Source organism: Dasypus novemcinctus, chromosome 17 (assembly GCF_030445035.2).
Source record: "Dasypus novemcinctus isolate mDasNov1 chromosome 17, mDasNov1.1.hap2, whole genome shotgun sequence".
In the NCBI taxonomy this organism is placed as follows: Eukaryota; Metazoa; Chordata; class Mammalia; order Cingulata; family Dasypodidae; genus Dasypus; species Dasypus novemcinctus.
In genome coordinates, this window is record NC_080689.1 from 69,094,366 (window position 1) to 69,108,162 (window position 13,797).

The 13,797-nt window shown below is 35.7% G+C and overlaps 1 protein-coding gene across 2 annotated transcripts in view; it reads right to left on the bottom strand.

Annotated features, from left to right (window-relative positions):
- Positions 1-13,797, bottom strand: part of GCFC2 (GC-rich sequence DNA-binding factor 2) — a 50,630-nt gene that overhangs the window by 15,103 nt on the left and 21,730 nt on the right. For both annotated transcript variants that reach the window (XM_004473349.5, XM_004473352.5), the window contains exons 5-11: positions 11,962-12,080; positions 10,252-10,438; positions 8,614-8,737; positions 7,644-7,725; positions 6,845-6,957; positions 5,811-6,010; positions 4,201-4,339 (exon numbers count right to left, since the gene is read on the bottom strand). In XM_004473349.5, the coding sequence (XP_004473406.3) occupies positions 4,201-4,339; positions 5,811-6,010; positions 6,845-6,957; positions 7,644-7,725; positions 8,614-8,737; positions 10,252-10,438; positions 11,962-12,080 (964 nt within the window). The remainder of the gene's footprint in view (positions 1-4,200; positions 4,340-5,810; positions 6,011-6,844; positions 6,958-7,643; positions 7,726-8,613; positions 8,738-10,251; positions 10,439-11,961; positions 12,081-13,797) is intronic.

A 13,797-nucleotide genomic window follows, 5' to 3' on the forward strand; every position in this document is an offset into this window, starting at 1 on the left:
TCCTTCATTCTTTGAGGACAGCAGCTCCTGGTTTTCTGGTTTCTAATGCTACTCCTAAAGCAATTATTATTTCAAAATCCATGTTTCAGTACTGTGAGATCTCAGTTCCCTCACCAGCCCTCTTCCAATAATCCTCTCCTCCAGTGGTGGGGCAGACACCAACACACCCACCAGCCATTTCCCAGCCCTGGCCTCCCCCTGCTCCCTCTCACCCCAACACCCAATTTTATATTGTGTGCAGATGTTTCAATGTTTCCATCCACAGCCTGGGAGAAGTGGAGTGGCCTGACAGTACCATGAACCGGGAACCTGGCTGCTTATCAGGGTGGGAACTCTTAGTAGCAGGGCCCCCTCCCCTTGGGTTCTATAGACACCCAGCCCTCAGGCAGCACAGATTTGTCTTTCCTCTCTGGGGTAAAGCTGCCTCTGCAGAGTCATCACCCACCAACCCTGACTTGAGCAGTTTGGCCTCTCCAGGGAGTGGGCCATTATGGGATCTCTTCCCCTGCTTTTGGACCCTTTGTGCTGTGTAAACAATAAGGCCATTACATGCTAACGGTTTCTGTTATGCCTGAGCCTAAGGGTGGATATCACCCTTCCCCCACCGCCCACTCCCACAGCTGTACACTATTCTGTTATGCCCAGTTGATATAACCTGTGCGTAAATTCAAAGTTGTTCCAAATGTACCTAGTCCCTAAAAGTCCAAATAAGTAATATAGGCCCTACAGTCTTTGAATGTTCAAAAAGGATGTAAGACTGAATGTGTATTCAAGGTTGCATCCAGATGGAATGTGGAAGATATGCTAAATCCAAGCTGGCTTGGAATGTGGAGAATATGTGTTAAATCAAATTTACCTGGAGGAAATAACCTATCTGATACTTAGATAAAACACTGAAGTAACTAACCAAAAGGCTGTTTGCATACAACCACCGTTTGTCTCCCTAATCCTATTTCCTCTGTATAAAAGGGTCTGAAAAAGGCTATTCGGGGCTCAGTTTTTTATTAGGACAAGAGTCCACCGAGCCTGGCTGGTTGAAATAAACCAACTTCCTTCTCGGAGTTCTCGTGTCCTGGCCTTCAATACCGCACACACCCGATTTCTCTACAACACAATAACTGCATTCCCTCCATAATCACAAGTTTATACACCCTGCTCGATGATAACCCCTCACTACCTTCCCAGCTCACACTGTCTAGTACTTCCACGCTAACAATCCTTCACCCTCAGCAGGTCTTGCAATCTATTGATTGACTCACCTTTTCACAGTCCTCATTCCTAAGCTTATTATCACTTTCCTCCTTATTTGGTTAAAAACCTATAGCCAGTCATTACAATCACATATTTGCAGATACCCTCAACTTCCTTGCCCCCCTTGGGCTTTATTGAACTTACCTGGCCAAACAACCAGTTAAATTCACCTTGTCACATCTGTGCTTGCAATCATATAAGGTAAACAATGGCTTGAGGAAATCATACTTTAAATTAATTACCAGGAAATGACCCCTAACACTGACCAGCAATCATATTGTTGCCATTCACTCCCCCTCTTGCTAGGTGACTATTTCATACCTTTTCCTTCCTCCTTGATCTCAATCTCAGTTGATACTTTGCTTCCCAATTTGATTAAAAAAAAATACAGGCATTTAGAAAAGCAGCTCTACAAGCTCCACCACAACATGGACAACTCTGCCTTTGTACCCAGATAGCCTGTCTCCTGTTCTTTAAGTCCTACTCTTTGTTGTGCAAGATGCCCCTTTGACTAACTTGAAGGCCCTGTTTCCACAATTCTGCACTCACACTGCAGAATCTTTATTTTCACCTCTATTGGATCTTTCCCATCAGCCTACAAACAAGCAGTTATTTCTTGTATTTAAAAAAAAAAAATCCCTTTCTTGATTCTACCTCCACTCCCACAGCTACTGTACCATTTCTCTTTCCTTTACCAGCAAAATTTCTCAAAAAACTATCTAAACTTGCTATCTCCGATTTTTCTCCTCCCAATAGCCCTTAAATTTTCTTCAATTAGGCCTTATCTCCTACCATACAACTCGACCCAACCCTGTACAACAGAACTTCCTGTGATGATGGAAAAGATACTTTATATCTGTACTACTTAATACAGTAGAAATTAGCCACATGTGACAACTGAACACTTGAGAAGTGGCCAGTGCAACTAAGCAATTGAATTTTTAGTTTTAACTTTAATTATTAAAACATATTTTAATAGCCACAGGTTGTTAGTAATTACCATACTGAGCAACACAGAAAAAAGATGGTACACTAAAGAAGAGCACGAAATTACCCAGGGACTTCATGAAGAGTGAGAAGAGAGTATAGGATAGGACCCGAGAATCACTAGTGTTTAAACCATAGGCAAAAGAAGAGCTTTCAAAACACTGAGAACCAGTAGCCTGCTTCTTCTGGTAGGAGATCCACCAGCATATGGAAACTTGAATTCAAAGAAAGTGTTTAAAGAGGGAAGGTAAGTTTAAAGATATCAAATACAGAGATGTTAAAAATAAAATAAAATTTAAAAAAAGCAGAAGACTTGAAAATGTCCAGTGGATCTTATCAGGTGGTGGTTGGAGAGGCTGGTTAAGACAAACTCAGTGGTATGACAGTGGCAGAAGTCAGATCACTTTAAAAAACACATCGGCAAAAGAATTTTGCACCCTTCAGAGGCACAGGCCTACTTATCATTATCTGTCATTAAGGGCCCTGCTATCGACAACACTTAAAAAGACTGGGGCTTTTCAGGAATAATTTTTAGACACCAATTAAAAAAAAATGTTGGGAGCACCTGTGGCTCAAGTGGTTGAGCATGTTCAGTGCTTGCTTCCCACATGGGAGGTCTGGGGTTTGGTTCCTGGTGCTGCCTAGAAAAAACAAAAAAACAAACAATATGCAAAATATGTAAAAACCAACTCAGAGGAGCTGATGTGGCTTAGTGGTTGAGGTCCCGGGTTCAATCCCTGACCCCTGGCACCTCAAAAAGAAAAAAAAAAGATGTTAAGTTAGATGCTACAGGAAAACTAAGAAATGCATTATAAATTTAATAAAGATTTGAATATTAATGAGGCTGGCTCCTAAATGACTGAATTTAATTTATCAGGACAACTCAGTTCTGTGATGTCATCCACTGTGACAGAGGATACAGGCATTAAAACAACTTGAAATAATATAGTTTCTTTGGATTTCTAGTGTTTCTTTGAATATAAAGGTGCCAGAAATGAATATAGTCAGTATTGATTTCTCATATGCAACTTATCTGTGGGACTGTTTAATCATAAGTGAAGTATTTGGATTTGAATTCTATAGTATCTTTAATAGAACTAGTTAAAAGTGGTAACTCTGTTACACTTCCAAACCCTTACAACTGCACTACAGGTTACACTGAGAAAATTTTTAAAGTCTAATCAAATTGGCTGAGATGCAATATAAAGTTGGGTGCTTCATCTTTTAAAATAGAGGTCTGAAAACTCTGCTGCCAGAAATCTGTTCTCAGTGACACAGTGCGACAGATCTGTATCAAATACATTTCAACTGCAGGTAAAACAAGAGTCATAAATCTTTATTACTAAGTGGTTATGATTGCTTTGGCAGATGTAAGGAAAATGTGTTTTTTTTTTAAAGAAAGAGAGAAGAGGTAAAGAGCAGAAACTGAAGGGGAGAAGTTAAGGAGAAGAAAGGGACATGTAGTATGGATGGAAGCATACCACTAACAGCAGGTGTCACAGCACAGTGCTAATGTCACAAATGTACCAAGTTCAGAGTATGAGCAGTTTGGCAGCCAACCACATGCACAAACAAGCATTTTGTAGCCAGCCTCAATTATGACATTTTTACTGCATGTATTTCCTAATGCTCAAACACTTCTGAAAAACATATGTGGGGTAGCAGAAGTGGCTTAAGCGGTTGAGTGCCTGCTTCCCACATGGGAGGTCCTGGGTTATAGTCTCCAATGCCTCCTAAAAAATAAGTTAAAAAAACAAGCAAACAAACAAACAAAAAACAACTTAGGGGAGCTGATGTGACTCAATGGTTGAGTGCTGGCTTCGCATATATGAAGTCTAGGGTTCAATCCCTGGCCCTGATACCTCAAAAAAATAAAAAACATATCTGTGACTTTAACAGAAATTATTGATCTTATACTCTGTCAAAGATCAATTTAAATTTATAAAGATTATAAAACAATACCTGAAAGTCGAGGAATAATGGTTTTGTCAATGATAGCAGACAAGATTTTTTTATCAGAACCATCTTCCTTCTTAGAATCTTCCATAAATTCTTCTATAGGTGTGAACCAAGGCATCTGTTTTAAACCTATGCAATCAAGCTAATAACACAATTTTAAAAGTTATAAGTGAATTCTTAAACATTAGTTTGTTTTAAAAAATGGCTGTTAAACTTTTAAAAAAGCTGTAGTGCTTATTATTTAAGGTTCAATGGAGAAAAATTCATGTTTTATATAGCAGCGGACCACCAAGTCCGGACAGGATGACATGACTAAGACACAATGTCTAAACTCAGTAAGGGCCAACTGCATCTCAGGACCTTCAGAGCCTACGACATGGCAAATATTCTGCTAGGTGCAAAATACTCGTGTTAGAAAAGCACACAAAACAGCCAAGGAATTTGTTTATAAAAATTCATCTACCTTGAGAAAAAACTGACCACTGGTTTCCTGAATTTTCATAAGCACACACACGTGGTTTAGTTTACCAGGCAAATAGCAGGTGCCCAAATATTATGTACTGAACGAATGAACAGAGAGATGTCTGCTAGGCATAAGTGAGTATCCAATTCAACTTGAATGGTTAATAACTAACAACCCAGTACTTTCTTTAGGACAATCTTGGTTCCTGACTGTGAAGACACATGGCCCTGGACCTAACACAGCCAACAGGCACATATGACTAAAGGAGAGAAAGATAAAAAGGTATGGATCCATCCCTTACTTTGTTAAATCTTTATCTTCGGCTCTGATCTTTTCCTAGAACATCAGTGTCCCATTTCTGTTTGCTTATTGACATCCACATGGATGCCTCACTATCATTTCATTATCTATGAAGTGAAATTTACTTCAAAATCTTTTCCTTTGGGAATGGGAGTAGCTCAGTGGTTGAGTGCCTGCTTCCCATGTACGAGTTTCCTGGTTCAAACCCCAGTATCTCCTAAAAAAGCCTTTTCTTTCTCTGGGAAGTTGCCATTTTTATAAATGGAACCACCTTTCTGAAATACCTCTCTCTCTTCACCTGTTTAAATCCTGCATACCTTTTAAACCCTAGTTCCAATTTTTCTTTCTCAAACAGCTTTCCAAGTGTGTCTTCTCCAACTTCAGAGCTCTTAGAACAAGGTTCCTATGGTTCCTATGTCTAATTTCCCTAAACAGTCTGGAAATTCTTTTTTTTTTTTTTTTAAGGAGGTACCAGGGATTGAACCAGGGACCTCATATATGAGAGCAGGCACTCAGCCACTGAGTCACACCCACTCCCACAGACTGTAAATTCTTTAGGACTAATGCAACCTTATAAGTTTTGGGGGGAATTCCAAAGTTAACATAAAAGCAGCAAAAAAAAAAAAAATTGTGTTTGCCTTACTGATGTTCAGTGTTGCTTGGCCTTAAAGATCAAGAGAACCAAGAAAAGAACATAGCTTAAAACACATTTCTAGACTGTTGCTCCAAAGTGCTAACTATTAGCTCTAATTCTAAGGGTGAATTATTTTATAGCTAACCAGATAACAAAAGAATTTAAGTAACTAATGTGATCAGGATTATTATTTTATATGTTAAGTATAATAAATACCTTAAGAGGATTCCAATCAATCAACTGAATTCGTATTAAGGGATTTAAAAGCTTTGGTATGTATAAACTAATGAAAGCTTCATAATATGAATCAGGAAACTTTTCTCGCCATTGCTGAAACTTCAACAAAATACTCTGGATGTTACAAAAATCATCATGTACATCTTCAAAAATCTTCTTATGATCCTGCAAAATGTCATCTGTGAACAAAACAAGTTTTGTTATACTGCACGTTTTAAACCTGAACTTTGAAGTTGCTTCCTATAAACATAGTCACATATGACCACACAATCAGTTGAACTGAAAACTTTCCTTTGATATTAACATATAAATGTTTTTCTATTAAAAAGTCACTTTAGTAGTAACAGTAATAATACCAATGCTAATAACATTTACCATTTATTGAGATTCCAATATATGCCAAGGTACTGCACACACTATCTCATTTTGTCACCAAAACCACCCTTTCGACAAGGTAAGTGTTACTAGCCTACTTACTAACAGCCAAAAAAACCAACAGTAAAACATGAGAACAACAGTTAACAACCTCAGTTTCAGGAAGTCACTGCCTTACAGTGGTGGTAAGCAGCAACCCTATTCAACTGAGGTCTGTTTGACTCCAAAGCCTACATACACTCTTTGAACTATACACATGACTGTCTCAGAATGCTAAACATGATTCAACGACATTCTGTGGTTTTAAACTAAAAATAATATAGCACGTATATGGTACAGAAACAAAACCAAAAATGTTTATTTCTGATGGGAGAGGAGAAAAGCTAAGGGGAAAAATAAAACAAAATAAAGAACCTAGAATACTCACAATACTTCTCCCCCATTTTACCCCATTTTTTCAGAGGTAGAAAGAGAGCATTAAAAGAAAAAAATGTTTTTTTCCTTATATTTTCCCAGCTATCCCATATATTTAATGAATTTAAGGATAAAAACATAAAAATACAGGCCCAATCACAGCAAAGCATTTCCCACCGTTTAAGTATGTCGAACGAAGACACATTAGAAACCTAGTAATTAACCTTGGCTCTTTTGGAAGTCAGTCATCTCTGCAGAAGACAGTTCATCATCACTAGATGTCCCTTCCTGATGATTACAGTTCCCAGAAAGTGTCCTTGCCTGTCTTCTTCGTGCCCTAAATTTCGCAATAAACCAAAAATGAATTAAAGGCAAATAGTTCTTGCTAAAAATAAATGCTTTAAAACAAAAAGCAAAAGTAAAGATATCACTTATTTAAATGCTCAAGTTTATACCACATTAGCACACAATTTTATGTTAATATTTTTGACCTTTTAGCTTCATTAGTCTGAATTGGTGGTTCATTCTCATTCTTCTTATCATAAGACATTTCTATTTAGGACATTCCCCCAGGCTAACCAGATTTTGGAGAAGGGGTAATAATATAATTAGGACCAGCTTCTAGTTACAAGCAATTCCCAGCCTGAAAAATGTCATTTTACCCATTCCTTTCAACTGATCCAAACACAGCCGTTTGTCTTTAAACCCTGGGGTCATGGGCTGCTTAACCTAATACTGGTTTTATATTAAACACACAAATTAATGTGTTAGGTTATGGTTAATTATACATGAGTAGTGAGAAATATTTGCTCAATAATCTTTTTTTTTTTTTTAAAGACTTATTTTATTTATTTATATCTCTACCTTCGCCCCTCCCCCCTTCCCTTGTTTGCTGTGTGCTCATCTTCTTTTTAGGGGGCACCGGGAACTGAACCCAGGACCTCCCATGTGGAAGGGAGGCACCCAGGGGCTTGAGTCACCTCCACTCCCTCAATCTTTTAAGTCTTTACTTTATATAGCTACCTTCGGGATTCAATCTCTTCTAAAATCTGTTGAGTCTTTTCATCTATAATCAAGCTTCCATTTGTTGATGTCTCAGTATTACCTGTTAATGAATAAACTGATTTCATACTGCAAATTTCCAAAAATAAGTGAAACACTTTGAAAACAAAAGGAATATCATGTGCGTATATACATCTTTGTTCATATAAATACACACATATGCTTAAACTGCATATTTTATGATAGAGTGAAATTGCAATATTAACTTCCTATCACAATATTAAAAAGTGTTTAGTTTGCTTGTCTAAGAAAACTTACCTGAACATTTGAGAATAATAGATTTTCCTTTCCTATTTTTTTTTTTTTACCATTTTTTTCCTATCCCTGTAGCCAAATGCTAGAAATATTTGCATTACCAATATGATATGATCAAGAAAATGCCATGTGGCTGAAAAGTTACTTTGCCTTTGCGTTTATCATCTATTTGGCATGGTCTCATCTCTTTCACTGTCCTCTGGCAACAACTTTAATCAAAGACACCTCTATGTCTCAGTGTGAGAACTAAAAGGAAGCATCCAAATCTTGTATAATGAGATCTTAGAGATGGACCGACACTGAAATCTACCAGTCTTTCTTTAATCTCCCTCAGCAATCTGTGGAAGAACCCTGGAAAATTTTTATGACATTAGATCATTAATAGTCTATAGATTTATGTGAACTCATTTCAAAACATTCATTAAATGGCCATACAAATGTCTTGTATCAAATATTAAATGATTAGGGAGTTCTTTTTATTTTTTAGTCTTAGACTTAATTTAATACATTTTGAAGACTTAGCTCTGAATGCTTCAGGTTTTGGATACAGGTGGGTGAAGGGCTAGTGCAAATAGGCAAACAGCATTTTTTAAATACAGGAATACAAATATATTTTTTCCAGCTGTTAGTTTAACTTATTGAATAATAAATTATACTGAATAGGAAAAATACTAACATGATAACTGTTGTAAGTATGATGATTCATGTTTTAATTCATCTTGCCTGCGTTTCATAAAGGTCATGGATTGTTTTAAAAGGAGAGCATGGATGGATGATTCTATTTCTTGAATGTTGATAACCTGAAATACATACATAACCAGCATTTTCCAGATCACAAATAAGGAATTATAAAAAGTAGTACTTAAAATATTTATAAAAGCATATGCATATGCTCAATTCTCATATAAAGAACATCTTCGATACTATCATATTTAATTTATAAACACTGTGATCAACAGAACTAGCTGCCAAAACTTTTCACGCTAAAAAACAGAAAATTAGCATACTATATTAGAAACAGCTTAAAATATCACAAATAATGCAACCCAATGAAATGGAGTCAGGAACACAAAGGATTAGCTGTTGATAAGAGGAAGGATTCCTCTTCCTCTGAGATAGAAGAGTAGGAGGAAATGATGGGTGCAGCTTTTATTCAAGGGGCACTGGGAGAAACTGGGAAGATTTGAAATATTGGAGAATGGAAGACAGCTAATCAGAGACAGGTAAGAAAGTTGTGTAGCAGAAATGAGAGACTAGATGAGATTGGTATTCTTACATTTCTTGGACATCCCACCCCAGGATGTTCCACAGTTGTTGCTATGGATTATATCAATGCATAGAACGACAAGATTTTAACAGTATAATTCACCTCAAGGATGAATGAAGAGAAAATAACATTATTATAAATACTTCAGGAAGTACCAAGGGATGTTAGAGGTAGCCAACTTAAAACAGCAAAGTGGGGAAAGCATTCTATTGTTTCCTATAAATGTAGGTAAATAAGAATATGGAAAGTTGAAAATAACTTATTTAAAAAGTGGTTAATTTACTTTGAGGAAAAAAAAAGGACAACTGAAGACCCCATTGGAAGGATTTAGTAGGCGCAAAGTATAAAGGGAAAGAAAGAAAACTCGAATAACACAAAAATTTCAAAAGTCGAATGTAAAAAAACACCACAAACAAAATCAAAAGACTAAAACTGGACAGTATATCTACATTGAATAGGATAAAACATTAAATCTTTAAGCTATAAAGAATTATTCATCATATAAGTTTAAAAGAAAGTTAAAGAAAAAGAAAAAGATCCCTAGTAAGAACTGGGCAAAGGTTACAAAGCTTACAAGAAGAGAAAAACTACAAACACCTAAGTTAAAGGGCTTATATGAGACCCTAATACAATATTTAAAAGAATAATACCCACAATATTTTTTCTATTTAATTAACCTAGGAAATTAATAAAATAAAACTGGCACACTTTTACTGGAGAACAATTTGGCAATATGATCCATAGCCTTAAAAATACTAAACCTCCTTGACTTAATAGTTTACTTTCTAGGAATTTTCTTGAACAGATGAAATTTTATATACAAAAACTTTTATATATCAAATTTTATACAGTGCCATTTATAATAGCAAAATAACTGCAAAACACCAAAATGTCCATTATTAAGGGAATACTTAGCATCATTATATGTCAAAATATGTAGGAAAAACACTAGAAGAATGTATTTAGTTACATGATTTAGACAAAAAAAAAAAATGTGTTGGGATTCTCCAGAAATAGGAACTGATATAAATATTTATAGTCATGTACCTTTTCATTAAGACAGTCAATTAAATTTTCCACATAAGTTTTCATGCTTTTATAGAATTTATAATTTAGCGCTTGATTTGATGAGTTCTCTAGATTCTGGATCGTACTCTTTGAGGACTTTATATCTTCTATGTATTTCTCATATTCCCTCAGATGTGAACGATGCATATCCTGTAGTGACATTAATCTAAACAAAAAATTTTTTAAAATTGCTTTATTTTTCAAACTTTTATGTCTACTACAATAAGCAGGAATCTAATACAGGTTTTTTTTTTTTTTCAAAGTTCTCTTACATAGATTACCATAGAAACTGCTGATTGAAAAAACCTGGGTTTAAGGGTTTACTAGATTTGCTGAGCAAAGAACACCATACTGAAAGAAGTCTCAGAAGGGGACAGGTAGGAAAGGGTACTTACAGGATTTTAGGGGCTGGAGTTAAGCATAGGATAGTTTTAGAGTGGAAGTTTGTCAGTGTGGTCTAAGCAAGGATTGATGAGAATTTGTTATTTATGTGGATTACTGGAAGAATCAGTGATCTATTTGAAATAGAGGAGACCATGTGGCGTTATTAGATTAGTTTGTCTGTGGTCTTTATTGGTGTTAAGTGTAAAACCATTTGAGCACCTTATGATGTGGTAAAATTTATCTGTTTTGAGACTCATAATGGTTTCTGTTTTGTCATTAGAATGTGATGCTCCTTGAGGAGTGTCATTTCTTCTGCTGCTGTAGTAGCCCCCACGTTTGTTTATTGAGGTTATGGCATCCCACTTTCTTTCACCTCTTGTCACATGTATCCACTAGGTTACATGAAAAAACTGTCAAACGGAAATCAATTTCTGCTTATCTTTAAAAATTCAGTTACAACTCATGTATACAGGCTAGTGGAAGAATGAGAAACATTTATTTCTTTAAAAATACCTGTAATATGTTTTCCACTAATATTGGACTCTGAATACCTTAAAATTGGAGAATTAACTACAAATAAAAAAACAATTCAAGGTATGTGGATGTAAATCAGATTTAGTTTTATCATTGAACTTTTTCTGTTAATCTGTGCTCCATTCTAGAAACCCTTAGGCACTTACTTTGGCCAAATATCCTGTCTGAGTTTCCCTGAATAATGATAACAGCATTTGTCTTCCAGCATTTCCCTTGCCTTATGCAAAGAACAGGAAAAGGCTAAGAAGAGTTAAGAAATAAATCAAGATACTAATAGATAGCAGGTATTAATAAAATGCTTTAAGTAAAAATGTCACTGGTGATAAGAGAGAACTTAAAGTACATAATATACGAAACAAGGTAAAAAACCAGGTACATATTGTGTATCTTTCTGTATAGAAGAGGGGCTTTTATATAAAATACATGTGCTTGTATAGGTATACAGTTGATTCTCCTTATTAGTGGTAGTTATACTCTATAAAGTCACTGTGAATACTGGACCATTGCTCTGAGGGAAAATACTAGGTTAGGGGCCTGAAAGCCTCTGGTCACACTTTTGTTAACCAATTGAAACATAACTTTGTTTTATGTGTGTTTATGTTTAAATACACCTGATTTAATATATATTGCTGATTCATTAACATGAATTAATGGACAACTATCAAAGTCATTTGATATTTATATTTAATAATTAGAGATAATACAGTGCTAACTATTTCCCGTATTAAATGTCTAGGACCAAGGTAAATTTCAAAATGAATTATTACTTACCTAGTATTTAATTGCTTCTTTATAATTTCTAAATTCACTGGTGGGAATGAAATGGAAGTATCAAACTTTTTCTTCACTGCTTGAGATTCACTGCTGTGGGAAAGGTCTATGTCTCCTCCCTACAAATAATAAGAAATTTATGTTTTTTTAAACATTTCGCTTACTTCAAAAATGATAAAGCATGTAAGGACACTGCATATCCCAAAGAACCTTTCAGCATAAAAATGCCCATTTTTCATGCAATAAAATGTTTTTAAAATCCCCACAGCTTTAAATTATAACTTTAAATTCATGCAAGAGGCAGATCACAAAATGTTATTTTTCATAAACCTTAGTTTTCAGAGTTCTGAAATCTTATTTCACTTAAAGCTTAATGTACTCTCAGAAAATCACAGTGTCTGAAGAAGTAACAGTCCTTGGTGTATATTACTTTGTCTGATAAGACACAATTATCTGCTTAATCCAGTACCTATTTTCCAAAAGTTAAATACTAGTTATCTAAGATAGAAGTAGCCATTTAACTCCATTCTGATCAGTGAAAAGTAAATGGAAGTCTGTTGGAGGGTTTCTAGGTAAAGCTTTTACTTCTGTTTAACCCACTATTATTTGAGTTTGCAGAGAAACATATTTCAAACCAATATATCTTGTAATATAGTATCTTTTACACTTTGCTGTCTAGCTATAATCACAGCTCCTTTCCACCAGGCTTGAAAAGTTCAAAACATTCTAACGAATGAGCTAGTTAAAGATAAAATGAAGTGGTTTCAGTATGTTCTCTGAATGCCTACATTTGCTTCATTTCTCTTAACCATATTCAGTTTTTATCAAATTTATTGAGTTTTATGCCTTTACTGATACAAATTTTGAGCAATATGTTAATGCCACATGCTTGTATGAAAATAATGAAAAAAATGGTGTTTTCTGCTTTTATTTTTGCTTAAGTTAAGATTCTGCTTGTGTTTGATTTTCAGCATCCTCCTCTTTGTTTCTTTCAGTTCAGACCCCTGACACAGCTTTCATTCAGGCAGCCTGCAGAAAACGTGAATTGGCCAGGTCCTAAGATACATTGTTTGGAAGTAAAATATACTACTACCATCTCTGGTATGAAGAAAAACAATAAGAAGTTCTTAGAAGACCCTGAGAGTGCACGTGATGATTTAGACAAAGAATGGGCAAAGAAACAAGTACATAATTCAATTATATTCATTTTGAAGAAGTCATACATGGGAAGCTGGGTTTCTGGCAGATGCTGTAATAAAAAGTAAGTGCTGCATGAAAATCACTGTGGACTAGAAAATGAGTGGCAGTGTCAAATCTAATACCAGTGTTTGAGAACTCATGCAGTGCCTAAAAGATGAATATGTCCCACTAGTGAACAACTGTGATTTTTTGAAATTGTTATCGGGGATCTAAATTGAAGAAAAAATGAAATAGTTTTTTGGTAGACCAAGATGGTGGCATAAAACCATCTTCCACAGAATCTTTGAACAACTAGCAAAAGCTGGCAGAGCTGTCTTGCTCAAAACTCTGCAAAACAGTTAAAGGATTGCAATAATTCAGAGAGTGCTAAATCAAGAAAACACAGCTTTAAAAATAGCAGGAGAACCTCATGGAACATTTGCTGGTCCCTTCTCTTACCCCTACCTGTGCACTGTAAAGCCAACCTACACTCCCATTGCTAGTCCCTGGCCTTGTTCCAGAGGGGCAAAGTAACCCCTAAGTGCATACTGGGGTGCCCATCTGACGTGCTGATTTTTCAGGTGGCAGTCTGAAAGACTGAACCAGGAAGCTCATCACTGGCTTACTCTCCCAGAATTTTCCCTGCAGGCAGAAGCA